Genomic DNA, 15410 nt, shown 5'->3' on the forward strand with positions numbered 1-15410 from the left:
AATAAAAGGATGTCAGTGGGAACAATGAAGGGTGTGGAGCAATAGGTCGTGGGTCATGAACAGAAGAAAAATTTTCTGTGGAGACTGGAAATGAAGATAGGAAAGGGATATACATGAAGTCATGAAATAAAACTAAGAACTAATGGCTTTGTAGACAGACTTGGAGACAAATGGGATTGGAAGGCTAAAAATTGACAAGTTAATGTAGTTTGGTCATATGAGAATGGATAGGTGTAGATATCCTCAGAGGGTTCATGAATCAATGGACCTGGGAGTGAGACCAAATGAAAGATCAAGGAAAAAATGTGAGAATGAGGTGAAGGCAGCCATGCATCACAAGGGCAGGTCATTGCAGAAGTCAACATATGTATGGGTGGCAGAGTGACTCAAAGAAAAATGTATAGATTATGACAACAACTTCCTCCATGAGAAGAGTGCAGCAAGGGTGAACAGGCAATATTGCTAAGAATGTTGAGGTAGAGCAATTTTCTTTGAGTAGTCTAATCAGGAAGGGAAAGAAAAGGACACATGTGATGGAATTCAAAGGAGATGGGGATATTCCTTTCTCATTCCTAGCTATGTCTCTTTAAGGGTAATGAGTCACTAAATGAAAAAAAACGACTATATGTGTTTCCACCAATAGTTCCAAGTTTTGCCTTTACTCCAGATAAGCCTCATAAAACTAAAGTAGGGTTTGTAGATGTGGTACATGGGTCTCATTGTGTTTGTGCTTTTTGAGTTTCTGTGAAATGTATATACTTTGTAAATAGTCTAAATTTGTTTCGATGAGCATAAATCGTACTTTTAGCATACAGTAATTCAGATCTTCCTTTAGCCATAAACTGTCCATCATATTTGTAGGACTTTGCTTTAAACTTCCTCTAGTACCTTTCTTGTGTCCTTTAGTGCCTCTCTCATGTCCCAGGAAAGTTTTTTATTTATTTTCATCTCTGTAGGAGTCACTTAGAAGCATTGTGTATAATGATAGACTTAAAATGTTTAAATAGCTTTCTTAACCTGTGAGCTTTAAATCATCCTGTGACTGTCAGTAAACTTTGTCATGATATGTAATGTGCTTACTGTTTTGCCTTGCATTTGTTCCTCTTAGGCCGCATTTAGCAGAGGGCAACCAGAAGAACTCCTGCTTCTAATTCCTTTGCTGAGGATGAATTAATGATGTTTCAACATACAAAAACATTTTCACTTGTGTATAATTCAACTAGATACAATGATGTGTATCATGTGACTTGTCACGTTCCCATAAACAGCAAAAATTAGAACAAATACTTGTGGGTCTGAAAAAATTAGCTACACATTCATTATACTGGTGGCTACCCAAAAATTTCATTCAAGAAAGGGGATTTTCAGTTCAAACTGTTCTCATTTTGAATCAGATAATTGCTCATTTAGTAAATCAGTTTAGTTAATGTGTTCATTGGCATATGTTCTGGCTAGTCCTCATGGAAGCAAAGAATTTTGATACACAACAGCGATAGAGGCGACATGATGCAACGCTCCTAGATTTGCCTTTAAAAGGAAAAGCCAAATGAAAATACTTGCCAGTTGAGTGAACAGGGTGGGAAGCAACACTATCTTAGGGTCACAGTAGAGGCTAAACATTTGTGGTTCCAACTTTGGGAGAGATTCAAGAAAGAAAAATAATAATTTTCGTCACAACGCGATGGTGGTGACGACAGCGACTCGAAGCAACACTTTTAGATTTACCTTTAATAGACAAATCCAGATGAAAATACTTGTCAATTGAATGGATAGGGGGAAAGCAAAGCCATTCAGGGTCACAGTAGAGTGCAAAACATTGCTGATTCCGAATTTTGAAGAGAGAAGGAAAATAGTGGTCTTTATCTCCGAAGTCGCTCATGATAGTAAACAAAAGATAAAAATTAATTCTAGTATATTTAAATCAAAATATTGTCTTTTTGCTGTTGTATTTACACTAATAATGGCATATTTTGAAGGTTTCACACCCAGAAAGGTAAGTTCATTGAAAAAAGTAATCAATGTAGTGCAGGGAATAAATTCACGAAAAAATATGTTACATGTTGGATACGCTACCGTAGAGGTAAGTGAAATTCTAAGTTGAAAAAATAAGAGATTTAATTTCTTCATATCATGCTAGATTGCATGATCTGAAGCAAAAAATTAAGCAAGAAAAGGGAACTTTCTGACTCAGAAAGCAGATTGATGAATTGAGAAAGGAAGATGAAAGTTTGACATATGAGGAGAAAAAATCTTCTCAGTACCATGGAGGAAAAAGAGGATAAGAGCGATAGAGTAACCTTTAAAGAGATCATGGAACAACAGGGAAGAGATAGTGTAGGTTATAAGAAAAAGAGAATCTCTTGTCAGAGATGTAGTTGATAAATTTAGATGCGTCTTACTCTTTGTTTGCCGTGAAGAACACATCACCTCATGGAAGTTATGCCACGAACAAGAAATGCAAAGGATTAGGGAAGGACTTGGGTGTAATAGACTATATTAATAGCATGTATAGGTTAGGTCAGTATAAGGGAAATGGTACATGTCCAAATGAAAATAAAGTTCAAGTCACAAGCCATGGCTAAAAAATATTTGGATTAGAAAAGATGCTAAAAAAAGAAGAACGAGCAAAGACAAGAAAGCTCTTAGAGAAAGCCAAAGCCAAAAATGTTGGGAGGATGGAAGAGTATTTTTTTTTTTTTTTTTTTTTTTTAAGTTGTCAATCGGGTGAGGAAATGCTTTTTAGAAAAACAGGAAGGCAGTATTGTAAAGGAACCACGCAGGGAAACTTAAAATAGCATATGCTAAAGTTGAAGGTTTACTTTTGGCTAGATTGGAGATTAATGACTACTTTAGGATAAACGAGCCTAATATTATGTCTAGTGGAAACAAAACTCCCCCAAAAATGTTGACCTACAGTTGGGGAACAATAGATACACCTGGAGAAGAGATGGAGAAGATAAATTGGGCGGAGGAGTAAAGTATGTGGCGAGAACTGACATGAAGGTGGAAGAAACGAATCTGAATGAAGGCAAGGCTGAAGCAATTCACCTAAATTTAGTATTAAAGGGAAGAATAAGAGAAAATTCATGGTGACATATGTACCCCCCCCCCCAAGACAAGAGCTTGAAAAGAAGCTGAATAGCAAGAAATATTATTGGATACAGCTCTTTTCCCAAAAGAAAAATAGTGAACAAAGTAGTAATATAGTCCTTATTGGATATTTTAATTGCAGTGAGGTGAACTGGGAGAAATGGAGAGCAAGTGGCAAAGCAGATCCTTGAGGGAAGTACCCTGTTAAGAATAGGAATGGAGAATACAAGGACTCAATGGGTGAAAGAAGTGACCCGGGTAAGAGATGACATTCCCACAAAATTAGATCTGTGTACCTCGACTTAGAGAAGGCATTTTACAAAGTACCTCACTGTCGACTTATGTGGAAATTGGAGCATGTTGGAAGACTAAGGCAAACTACTAGAATAGATGAAAGATTTTCAAAGGAAAGATACACAAGGACAGTAGTAAAGGATATGATGTCAAGATGGAGAACAGTAACGAGCGGAGTACCACAAGGTTCAGTGCTTGTACTGATAATGTTTCTTGTCTATTTCATTGACATGATGGAATGAACAAGCTATGCCAACATGTTTGCAAATAATGCAAAATTCACGAGAAAAGTGAAAAAATGAGGAAGGCAGTAGACTATTACAAAAAGATCTAGACACTCTTTTTGCATGGATTCAAGAATAAGAAATTAAGTTTAATACCAAAAACTGCAAAGTGCTGGAAATGGGTAATTGTGGCAAAGGACCACCCTTAAACTCTTCCTTGAGAAGTGAACCCATTACAAAAACAAAAGAGGAGAAATATTTAGGAGTGTTGATAAAAGACAACCTGTCACCTGATAGGAATATCAGCAAGATTGTGGGAGAGACATACAGACTACTGTAGAAGATCAAAGTGGCGTTTCACTATAAGGATGAAGAGATGATAAAAAAACTCATCGAAACCCTGATCTGTCCAAGACTGGAATAGTCAGTAATGTGGTGCCCACACAGATTGAAAGACACAAGCAAGATCGAGAGAATACAAAGGGCAGCAACCAAACTGGTCCCCAGCCTGGCAGATAAACCATATGAAGAAAAACTACAAGTAAAAGTTCTGGGTCTGCCAACTTTGAAAAATTGAAGAGAAAAAGGTGATATGATTACAGTATTCAGGTCACTAAAGGGGATAGATTGCAGTGAGAGAAGAGATCTTTTAATTAAAGATGGGATGGCTTTAAGAGGCCAAGGGAACAAATTAAGAAATATTACATATCTTAAGTATGTGAAGAAATACTGTTTTCCATATACATGCCTAAATACTTGGAATAACTTAGGAAGTGATGTAGCCCATGCTCAAACAATACACGAGTTCAAACCTAAATACAGTATGGTGATTGAAAATCAAGGATATTGATTCAGTTGAAACTGTACATGAATTTGCGGCCAAGTATAATAAATAATTAGATAATAGGAGACGGGATCCAATGAGTGTTGCTCCTTTTCCTGTATACTACAATTAGGTAAACACACACACACACATTTACGCAAAGGTGGGGTGATGTGATTACAGTATTCAGGTCACTAAAGGTGATAGATTTCATTGACAGAAGAGATCTCCTGACTAAGATAGGAGGTCGTGGGAACAAATTAAGAAAGACCACATGTCTTCTAGACGTGAAGAAATACAGTTTTCCATATAGATGCATAAATTTGTGGAATACCTTTGAGGGTGATATAGTCCAGGCTCAAACAATACACAATTTCAAATCTAAATGTGATAATTGGAAATCAACGATATAAAGTTGGAACTCTACATGTATATGTGTTCTAAATTCTCATTCAGCAAGCTATTCAAAACAAGTAAGCATCTAAATGCATGTGGAACAGCTTGTAAGTCACCAATCCATGAAACCAAAAGGATCAGGCCTCCAGATTATTGTATTATATTTTGTTGCCAAAATCTAGTGCTTCAGTCCTTTGAGACAATATTTTGCTGAAGAGAAGTCATAAAGGTAGTAAAAAAGAGGTTTAATGAGAGCAGCAGAAAAGATAGTAGAAATTGAAAGTGGTCAGCATTCATTTCTAAGTAGAGATTATTCTTCAATCATAAAAAGGATTCTGTGTGACTGGTCTTTAGAGGGTGTCAGGTCATAGCCAGTTCGTGACAAGTGCATAAGGGTAATAGTGAAGATGTGAAAAACAACAAAATTCCCCCTTTGAGAGAGTGTTTTTCCTTAATTGTATTTACTTAATTGTAACATACAAAATAAGAGCTGTGCTCATGAGGTCCAATTTCTGTGTTTATATTTATATTTGTCTGTGTATCTCTAATCCAATATACAGGAATACAGTAGGGCTATGTTTGCAGTCTCGTTTTGGGTCACCATCAATGAAATTTGGTTTTAAATTGATTTATTCATTTATTTATTCTAACTTTATTTATACAGGCTGCTTCACAGATCAGTCCACTTTTGCAGAAAATTGTATTTCCTTATGTCCTTCATGTACCTTCTCTTTTATTGGTTTCTTTCCCTGGGCTCTAGTTGCTCTCCTGTCCTTTACTAAAAGACACTCTTTTTTAATTTCGTCCTATGTTATCATAAGAAAATCAGAAATTTTGTCACCCGTTTCACCTCCTTCTGTATACAATCTGCCTGCTAAGGTATGAACATTTTTGTTTGTTGCTGTGTGTGTTTACTTTTTTATATTCTTTATCATGTGAGGACCACACTACTTGCACCAATCTGGATTAGATCAGTTATGATGATTTTTTTTCTGCTCATCAACAGCTTATGTCTTTTGAGCGATCTTATGACAACCATTGTCTTGATGCGGCTTCTGAACAATTGATGTCAGGTCCTGTCACCCTTTGGTCTATGTCTTTGGCTTTACATAACAGTGGGATGTCCATTATATTAGTGAACATTTCTTCAGCGTTGTTTTGTAAATTCCAATACATGTTCAGATCCCTGGTTTGCATCCATGTAGACTTTTGACTTTAGTTTTGGCAAGAGGTACTTTAGCGTTGATAAATATAGAATAATGATGACTTTCCTGAGGTACTGAGCTAGAATTGGCCAGTGTTATTTACTTCAACATAATCCATTTGCTCTGGACCCACTTCAGTATGTAATAGAAGAATGAGGATATGTGGGAACAAGCGTGGACTGAGGATATATAAACAATGCCTCTAGACAGATGATCAAAATAGATGTGCATCTGAAACATATTCCCTCCTTTTCAATGAGGAATAAACTTCAACTTCTTATGAGGATAACAAGGCCCTTGTGATGACTGATCAGCCATCTTACATATTCTGGAGTTCCACATACCTTGACTGAAAACCCTAAGAGAGTAATGACACCCACCCACCCGCACAGAAATGAATAAAGGAGGGTGGTAGTAATGTTTGAACAGTGAATACATGTAGGATGCACATGAACCTAAATCAGTGTTGGCTTTTTCACGATTTGCGGAGTTACATTATTTGTACTACATTATTATGATCATTTGGGGAGTACAGTATAGATGTGTCTTGTTTGATAGTTTTTTCCCATCTATGGAAAGAATGATGCTACAGAAGATTGGGTTATATCTGCATAAATCACAACTAATAGAGATTACTTAGTTCCCTTCCAGCATGGGGATCGGAAAGAGGCCCCCATGTCTTTCATTTTGTATTCTGTTTAGCTTTGAAGAGTTTCTTCACGCTGTGAACTGGAAAGGATAATTTTAGCATGAACTGTCATTTCAACTCTTTCGTAAGACTTGGACTGAAGGTAGGACTTGCTCCTACAAATTTCCAAACTGCATGTCATCTTTATGATAAAATGGCATTAATTAATTATCCCACTAAAAAGGTCCTGAAAGTCTCAAAAGATATTCAAAATAATCCAGAATACTTCTATTCAATTTTAGAATGTAAAGGAAAAATGGGATATTGTTCAAGAATAGAAGAATTGGAAAGATGGATTCTATGATTTAAATGGGTATTTAAATATGTTGTTCATATTGGACGGACAAATCCTAGATTAGGTTTCAGTTAATTTGATCAAATATGAATAATGACACACTGATAAAGAGAAATGTAACATTGGATTTTTTAATTATAGATCTGCAAGGTGAGGGAATAAAATGTACAGAATATGAAAATGAAAACCATTTTTACTTTTGATATATTACATAATTGAATGCACACAACACACACACACACACATCCACACACACACAGGCATTTATCTAAATTTTAATATGTATTTGTGGTCGTGTTTTAATGTTGGTTTGTAAGTGATATTGTTTTCAAAGTGCCTGCCTGCCTGTATAAGCTTTCATTTGCTGGTAACATAAGTGCATGTTCTCTTTGAATATGATACATGCGTACATCTGCTATATACTTAAGCTACCCTGTACATTCTTAATATAAAAACTATGTATCTTTTAGCTTTAGCTGGTTTGTGTTATTCTTGCGGATGGTGTGATTGTGATCAAGCGTAGGGCTAGGCGTCACGCCAACCGCCCGGTCATCCGGCAACTTAGTCATCATCTACCTCCGCGTGCATGGCTGTGCTCAGAGGCTGTGTTGGAACGTATTTTTTGGCGCTGTTTCATCGACTTACCCTCTCTTTCTTACTTTTTATTTTACGCGTGTAAAATATCGGTAGTTTGATATTGTTATGCTTTAGTTTTTTTCCAACTTAATATAAACTTGTTTATGTTTGTGTTTCTTTGAGTATTAATGCGTAGTATGTTTGCTTTTCTATGACTTCAGGATTTTTTTTTTCCTAGCAGTGCATAATTGATGCATATCCTTGAATCCCATCGCTATAGGACGAGATTTTCATCAGCACTGCTGAATACGTTTCAACACCCCCACAATGCACAGGCATTTTAATTTCCTCTATACTTTTCCTCAATAACGAATGTCGTCTTTCACGCCCAGGGAATCTAAACAAATCGAGCACTCTGCCAGTCAGCAGCAGGGGTTCAGAACGGTCCCTGCCCGCTGCCACGCTGCGCGATGAGCGAGAAAGGAGCGGGTACTTCAGTGATAGGAACGACAGCTACGGAAGCAGGCGAGACCTCTACGACCGTGGATACATGAGTGATCACGAAAGAAGGTCAGTATGTTCAACCCTTCACGAATGGCTTGTGTAGAATCTGTTTATTTCGTGTATTTGTTTATTTTGAGGGTCGCCGCTTAAGGGAAGCAGTTCTGCTGTGGATATACCTCTCTAATAAAGGGGAATAAACCACTGGTATATAGATAGATATAACTAGTATATTTTGAAAACTTTATCTAGAAGAATCCTATGGCTGAAGTTGAGAATACACTGTGGGAATGACTTAGTAAGATTTCCGCCTATATATTCCCTGTGTGATGTCAGAGGCGACTAAAATGGAAAGGAATAAGGAGGTTGCTAACCACAGAAGCAATGGTCATTGCTGTAGGGAGAACAGAGACGGGACTCCTGATATTCTTATTTGCTTCCTCACTAACACCCCTTCCTTCCAACTCTGCTAGTGACACAGAGAATAGTTCGGTCTCCTCCGAAAGTCATACCTTCTCATCACGAAACTGCGCACGAAAGCTAGTATTTTGTCTGAAAATTTGATGGAGCTCGTTGAGCGGGGTTTCCTGTTGATGAGGGGACTGAAAACAACTCCAGTATACCTCAGTCTTTAGCTGATGAACTCGGGAGATGTCTTGATGTTCCCTCTAACTCGTTTTCTATGGATTGCCACACTCTTCGCGACCTTCTCTCACATTTACTCTTTCTGGAACACGACCTCTTCTTCAAACCCTATCTTCCCATTTTCATTGAAACCCAGGCATCTTTGCTACTCTATTTTCCGACCCAAAGCTGATTATGCACATGTGTAGGCAACGATCTTACTGTCTATCATGTTCCCGATCTTGAATATTCCAAATTGTCGACCATCCGGCTCGAAATTATTTTCCATTCTTGCTCTAAATAAACATATGCTGGAAATATATAACACCTAAATCAAATGACCAACTTCCTTGATGTAACACATTCTATCCCAATCTCCTTTCGCTGAAATTTCTGTATTAGGAGATTTCAATATTTACCGCCAGCTTTGAGTTTCCCTCTCATTCACTAATCCAGCCGATGAACGAGCCTTCAACCCTTCTATCTTGAATGACACATGACAGCTAAAATGACTGACGGATCTTGAATATGGAAGCAGAAGTCATTTTTTCAGGAAATCAGTGACGTGCTGACTCATAGATGTCCAGTGAGCTGCACTTGAATGACAAAGGCATCTGCGTGGGAGTGGACAGTGGTGCAAGAACGGTAGATGTGAAAGAAATGAAGTTATGATCAGAGATATCCAACCAAGAGAAAAGTCTAATAAAATAAAAAGGATGAAGAATAATTAGAATATTTAGAATATTAGGCATGTTACCAAGACAGTCCAGAATACGTGTTAGTGGCTGAATTTATGACCAAAACATAAATAGAATAAAAACAAAATAATTGACTTAATCGGCAAAAGAAGAGGAAGAAGAAAAAAAGCTAGAGGTGAACATTGAAGTCTCCTTATGTAGAGGTTTCAAACAAAAGAAAATGGGGTAGAATGTGTCCCACCAAGGACACTGGGTAGTCAGTGGAATCAAAACAGTTTTTAGAGTGGACTTTATGTTAAGAGACAATAAGACATAATTTCGTTTGTATCGTGTCATGGAAGAGCTTATCGAGTTAGACACCAGACGATAGGATTGTAATAATTTTCTGTGATTTCATACGATGAAATGTGGTGCGAATTTAGAGGATGTGGAAGCTTGATTGTGTTTCCTCTTGGGATGGACTGACTTTTATCTCAATGGCAGTTTATGTGACTGTCGTCGAAAAAGGATGTGAGAGAGGAGATATCTTGGCCGGAATGAGCTGTGATTCTGTACATGAAATCATCATTCATATTTTTCTCTTCAGGCGTAAAATGAAGTTGAGATTCATTGGTATCCCCTGAAACGCCATTTTTCTTTTCTTTTTATTTTATTTTATTGATTTATTTTTTTTAACTCGTTTTCAACAAATTTCCAACAAGTTTGCAATAAAAAGTCTACGGTCGGGGTTTGCCACAATACAACACTAAATGATAGTCGTTATTTACTTGCCCTACTACGACGATTTATTTAATTTTTCAAACAAGTGTGACTAGAATCTTTAAATTGTTTGCAATTTTCTCAGATTTCATTTTGAGCCTCTGCTCATTTGTTATTATTAATTTCTAGAATTTTCCTATATTTTTAGTTAATTTTTTTCAAACTTAAAATTGGTGGAAACCGAATTGTTGGGCTTACAGTTTGATTTACAATTTAGATTTTTTAGATATTACGCCTACTAATAATTGCTTGCTGTGGTATCAATATATGTCACAAATACACATCAGAGCAACCAAGAATCTAATACAATTTAATGTGACTTATGATGGACTTATCAGAGTGTGGTCATGGAGACGACGATTGTTTGTGTGTAAGGGAAGAGCTCTTGTTTTTTCAAATGTCGATTAGCCGTTCTGCCGTCTCATCACTCCAGAGAAAGGGGAGTGTCTGTTCCCCTTCTCCTTCCTCTCCTTTCTTTCGTCACTTGTGCATTTCTGCTGGACATGCTTATTCTATGCGTCTTTTTCTTAGTGTATATGTTTCTCAGTGTCCATCTTGTTGATGGATTGGTCTGCGCATGCGTGAGGCAGTCATCACTTCAATGCCCATGATCCATAATGGTCTTCTACGATATCGCAACCTAACGTACCTAACCAACCCAAACCTAACCTAATCAAACCCAACTTAACCTAATCCAGCTTAACCCAGGCTAGCCTAATCTAAGCTGAACCAAACAAATCAAACCGAACCAAACCAATCCTAACTTAACCCAACACATTTACAGTATAATGATAATAATAAGATAGAATAGGTAAATATATAGAAATGGGAGAGTATGATTTTCCTCCATCATGTTGTGAATTGCTCTCTGTGTTTGGATCGAAATTGTCTTGTAATTGAAAGTGAGTTGTTACTCAACGTCTTGTGATGAATTACATTTTATCGAGGAACATCTTGATGTCTTTTCAGATTTTACGATCGGCAGGACAGCATTCGCTCCGGATACTTGAGTGACAGAGAATCTCGAGGCTACATGAGCGACCGCGAACGCGGTTACATGAGCGACCGCGAACGCGGTTACATGAGCGATCGCGAACGCGGTTACATGAGCGACCGCGAACGCGGTTACATGAGCGACCGGGAACGCGGTTACATGAGTGATCGTGAGCGCGGTTACATGAGCGACCGGGAACGCGGTTACATGAACAACCGGGAACGAGGTTATGTCAGCGACCGGGAACCCGGTTATATGAGCGATCGGGAGCGGGGTTATATGAGCGACCGCGAGCGTGGATATGCAAGTGACCGTGATTCCCGCGGGTACTCGAGTGACCGTGAACGCGGGTATTCGAGTGACAGGGAGCACAGCGCCTTGGTCGCCCAGGCCTCCATGGAGAGCGCAGACTCCCGTCTTTGCTACCTCACCTCGTCAGAAGTAAGTACCCGATTTGGCTTTTCTTTGGGGGCTGGGGGAACTCTACCTGCTGGAAGGTTCTTGCAAACAGTTATAGTGTTTACAAATCACACCATCTGTAGTACTTTGGCAGAATAAGCAACGTCTAAGAACGAAGATTCAAAATGGTGTTTACTTTGCCAAAACTGTCGACAGATGCCACCTACACATCTGTATTGTTTTCACAAACTAAACACCTGGTTTTTTTTACACAAACTAAAACAAACACAAGAACGTTCTCACACCATCTGAATTGTTTATAACAAACAAAACAAATCACACAAAAGCAGGATTTCATTAGAGAATAATTATCACTAGATACTAGTTACTAGATGCCAGGTGAGTTATGATCAATAAAAACTGTTAATTAGAAATACAGCCTTGATTTTTATATGTTTTTTTTCTAAACCACGACATGACAAATATCCACTTTTTTCTTAGAATAATTTTGGTACATTAAAGTGGAACATACAAAATAATACCCCTGGTCTATATTATTAATAACCCCCTTCCACACACACACACACACACACACACACACACACACACACACACACACACACACACACACACACACACACACACACACACTTAACAGGTACAAAATGATTAATTGGTATCTTAATGCCTTCCTCATATATATATATATATATATATATATATATATATATATATATATATGTATATTCTTAGATGTATATTCCATGTGCCTTGCTATGGATTTATGTTCCTTTGAAAGGAAGTTTATGACTTCACTATAGGTAGTCATTTTTGCTATATCGCGATTTCGGGTTCAAGACCTTTCTTCAGTATCAGGAGATATTCTTATTCTTTCTGGTCAGTATAAGAATTGTTCCGGTGAATTGTGTAATAATGATATTTAACTTGGTGATTTATTATAAGACCAGGAAGACCAGGCACCTCTTACTTAAAAACAGCCCTCACCAAGCGAGAAAGGGACCTCAGAATTCACATGCCATCCATAGGTTTACATGTGCACGAGGGAACTGTGAAGCCCTCCCTCCACCTATATTTGCATGACGACAATGAGGTTACCCCGTCGTCTTTCATACCACCTGACATCATGAACCCCTAAAAGCCACTTAAGAGAAGTTCATGACATAACACTAATAAGAAACATTCTAGAAGAAAACAATGAAATTTTAGAAATATGTACAGATGATAGACGCCTCCCAATCATAGAAGCATTATACATTAAAGAGTTGAACCCGAATCTAAATACACAACGAGATGACCTTAGGGCCCTTCCAAGCATGAGACAAACCGCCATAAACCCAAGCATAAGACATAAAATCGCAAATCCAAGCACGAGACAAAACGTCACAAGTCCAAGCATACGACATTTCGTCACAACACGAAGCCGAAGGCTCTCCCAAGTACGTGACTTTTGATCACTACCTGAGTTACCAGGTAACCTCTCCCAGGCAACCGGTAACCTCCCACAGTGAAGAGTAAGTATGGAAACTAACGTATGAAATGCAAAATCGTTACACAATGCGCCGGAATAATTCTTATCCTGACCTGATAGAATATCCCCAAAGCTACTGAAGAAGGGTCCTGAACCCGAAATCGCGATATAGCAGACATGACTACCTATAGCGAAGTCGTAAACCTCCTTTCAAATGAACATAAGTCCATAGTAAGGCATATAGAAAATAGATTTAAGAAAATAATAAATGCACACTTGGCCATCATTTTTAATGAAGTATGCAGAAGAGAAAATATCCTTCCCATATATATATATATATACATGTATATATATATATATATATATATATATATATATATATATGTACATTTATACGAATATATACAAATTATAGTTGGCCACGAGATTTCTTGAAGTCTTTCACAGACATGTGACATCTGTCTGTCTATTGTTTACTACAAAACATAATACAAATCTATGACTGAAGAACGACTTCTGCATTGTGTTGGCTGACTTGTCAACAGAATCCAAACTTTTCACATAGAAAAATATTGGCAAACCCGTATTTTATTTCATTTTATTTTTTAATTTTGACATGCAATTTAAGAAGTATTGAAGTTGTGAATGCCGTGATATCTAATTAGTGGATGTTGTGTAATCGCTGTAGGAGTTTAAATATCTAATACTGAGTACATGAGAACAGTCTCCATGGAGCTGGCAGCATCCAGATGGCGTTCGGCAAAGATGACTGAAACGCTGAGAAAAACAAGTTTATCACTCATTCTACGAGACACGGTGGGCTGGCTTATAATGATCAATTAGTATGTAATTTTTCTTCAAATATAATTATCAAGGACTGGCTCGAGCAGTGAGTAGCGTTTAACGAATTGTCCATTGGTTGGTCCCGTTATAAGTCTTAAAGTGTCAACGGTGTTGCGTGTGGCGTCAAGTTCATGGTGACAGTGATGTCGTGTTTCCAAGTTGTGTGTGATGTCGTGTTCCCAAGTTGAGTCTCATCGTCACCTCCAAGGGGGAGCATACGCCGATGGGTGCGTAGTTCACTTACACACCGACGATATTCCCCTACGGTTTTCCCCCCAGCAAGCTCCCATCCATCCACTCATTCCATTCCAAGCAACTTTCGGCAGGATCGGTCGGCTTGACGAATTGGGTGTAATGGAAGAACAAAAGAAGGCAGATGGGAGTCAAAAGTTCAGCTAAACCGTATCCTGATTCATATTCCTTAAGATATTTAAAAAAAAAAAAACTAAAATTTAAATAAGTATGAATAAAAGGGAAAAGTAAATAGATATCTTTGGAAGACTCGGGTGAGGCATACGTCACTAGTACAGTGAAGTCGACTCCACACATACCGTAGACACTTATGACCTGGACGGATTAATTAACAGAATTTCATTAAACGCTCCTCACTGCCTCTCAGGATGAGGAAACTCAGCCTTCTCCTTGATATTTATGTCTGAAGGCAAAATACATTCTAATTGATCATTATAACGCAGCCACCCGTGTCTCGTAGAGTGAGTGATCAAGTTGTTTTTCTCAGCGTTTTAGTCATTATTGCCGAACCTCATATGGATGCCTCGTGCCCCCATCTAGACGGGCAGTGTTTTTATGTAGTTACGGTTACTAAGCGTTTTACGAGCTTATGTAGTGATCACACAAATTCCTTTACTTAAATGTCACACTTTTCGTCACTTCAATACTTCATAAATTTTAGGAACAATTTTGAATTGTGTTATAGAGTCAAATAAGCATGAAATGCTCCTGAAAGTATTCAGGGAATATCATAGCCAGTTGCACATTGGTAATATGTACAGTATCTGTACATGCACATTTACATTTTGAACATAGATATGCAGGAACAATCACATGAACGTGATCCTCAATTGTAGATATTTGTTCTTATAAATGCATACACACACGCACACACATACGCACGCACACATGTGTATATATATATATATATATATATATATATATATGTATATATATAATGTGTGTGTGTGTGTATGTGTGGGCTTATATACCTATATACATGCGTGCATCCGCCTGCAGGTAGAGTTTTATTTATGTCTTTATGGAGTGAATACTGAATGAATGTATTTCTACACCTGTGAAATGTATGTGTTTATTGTGTTTTCGTCATATATATTCTTAAGTTTTCATAGCTCAGTGTGTGATTTAGGTATGGTTTCTAGCTGGAGTTCTATTTGCCATTACTGTTTGGGTTGTCCATCTACAATTACTCTACTTCTGTACTAATGTTATGCTACAGCTTTTGTTGACGACCTTATTATTATTACAGGCATAAGACCA

The 15410-nt window shown here is 37.7% G+C and overlaps 1 protein-coding gene across 8 annotated transcripts in view; it reads left to right on the forward strand.

Annotated features, from left to right (window-relative positions):
- Positions 1-15410, forward strand: part of sif (guanine nucleotide exchange factor still life) — a 544491-nt gene that overhangs the window by 46326 nt on the left and 482755 nt on the right. For all 8 annotated transcript variants that reach the window (XM_076204845.1, XM_076204847.1, XM_076204849.1 and 5 more), the window contains 2 exons: positions 7984-8161; positions 11143-11608. In XM_076204845.1, coding sequence (XP_076060960.1) covers positions 7984-8161; positions 11143-11608 — 644 coding nt within the window. The remainder of the gene's footprint in view (positions 1-7983; positions 8162-11142; positions 11609-15410) is intronic.

The sequence above is a fragment of the Oratosquilla oratoria genome, chromosome 21, assembly GCF_046742065.1.
Source record: "Oratosquilla oratoria isolate Oo_2021 chromosome 21, ASM4674206v1, whole genome shotgun sequence".
Classification (NCBI taxonomy): domain Eukaryota; kingdom Metazoa; phylum Arthropoda; class Malacostraca; order Stomatopoda; family Squillidae; genus Oratosquilla; species Oratosquilla oratoria.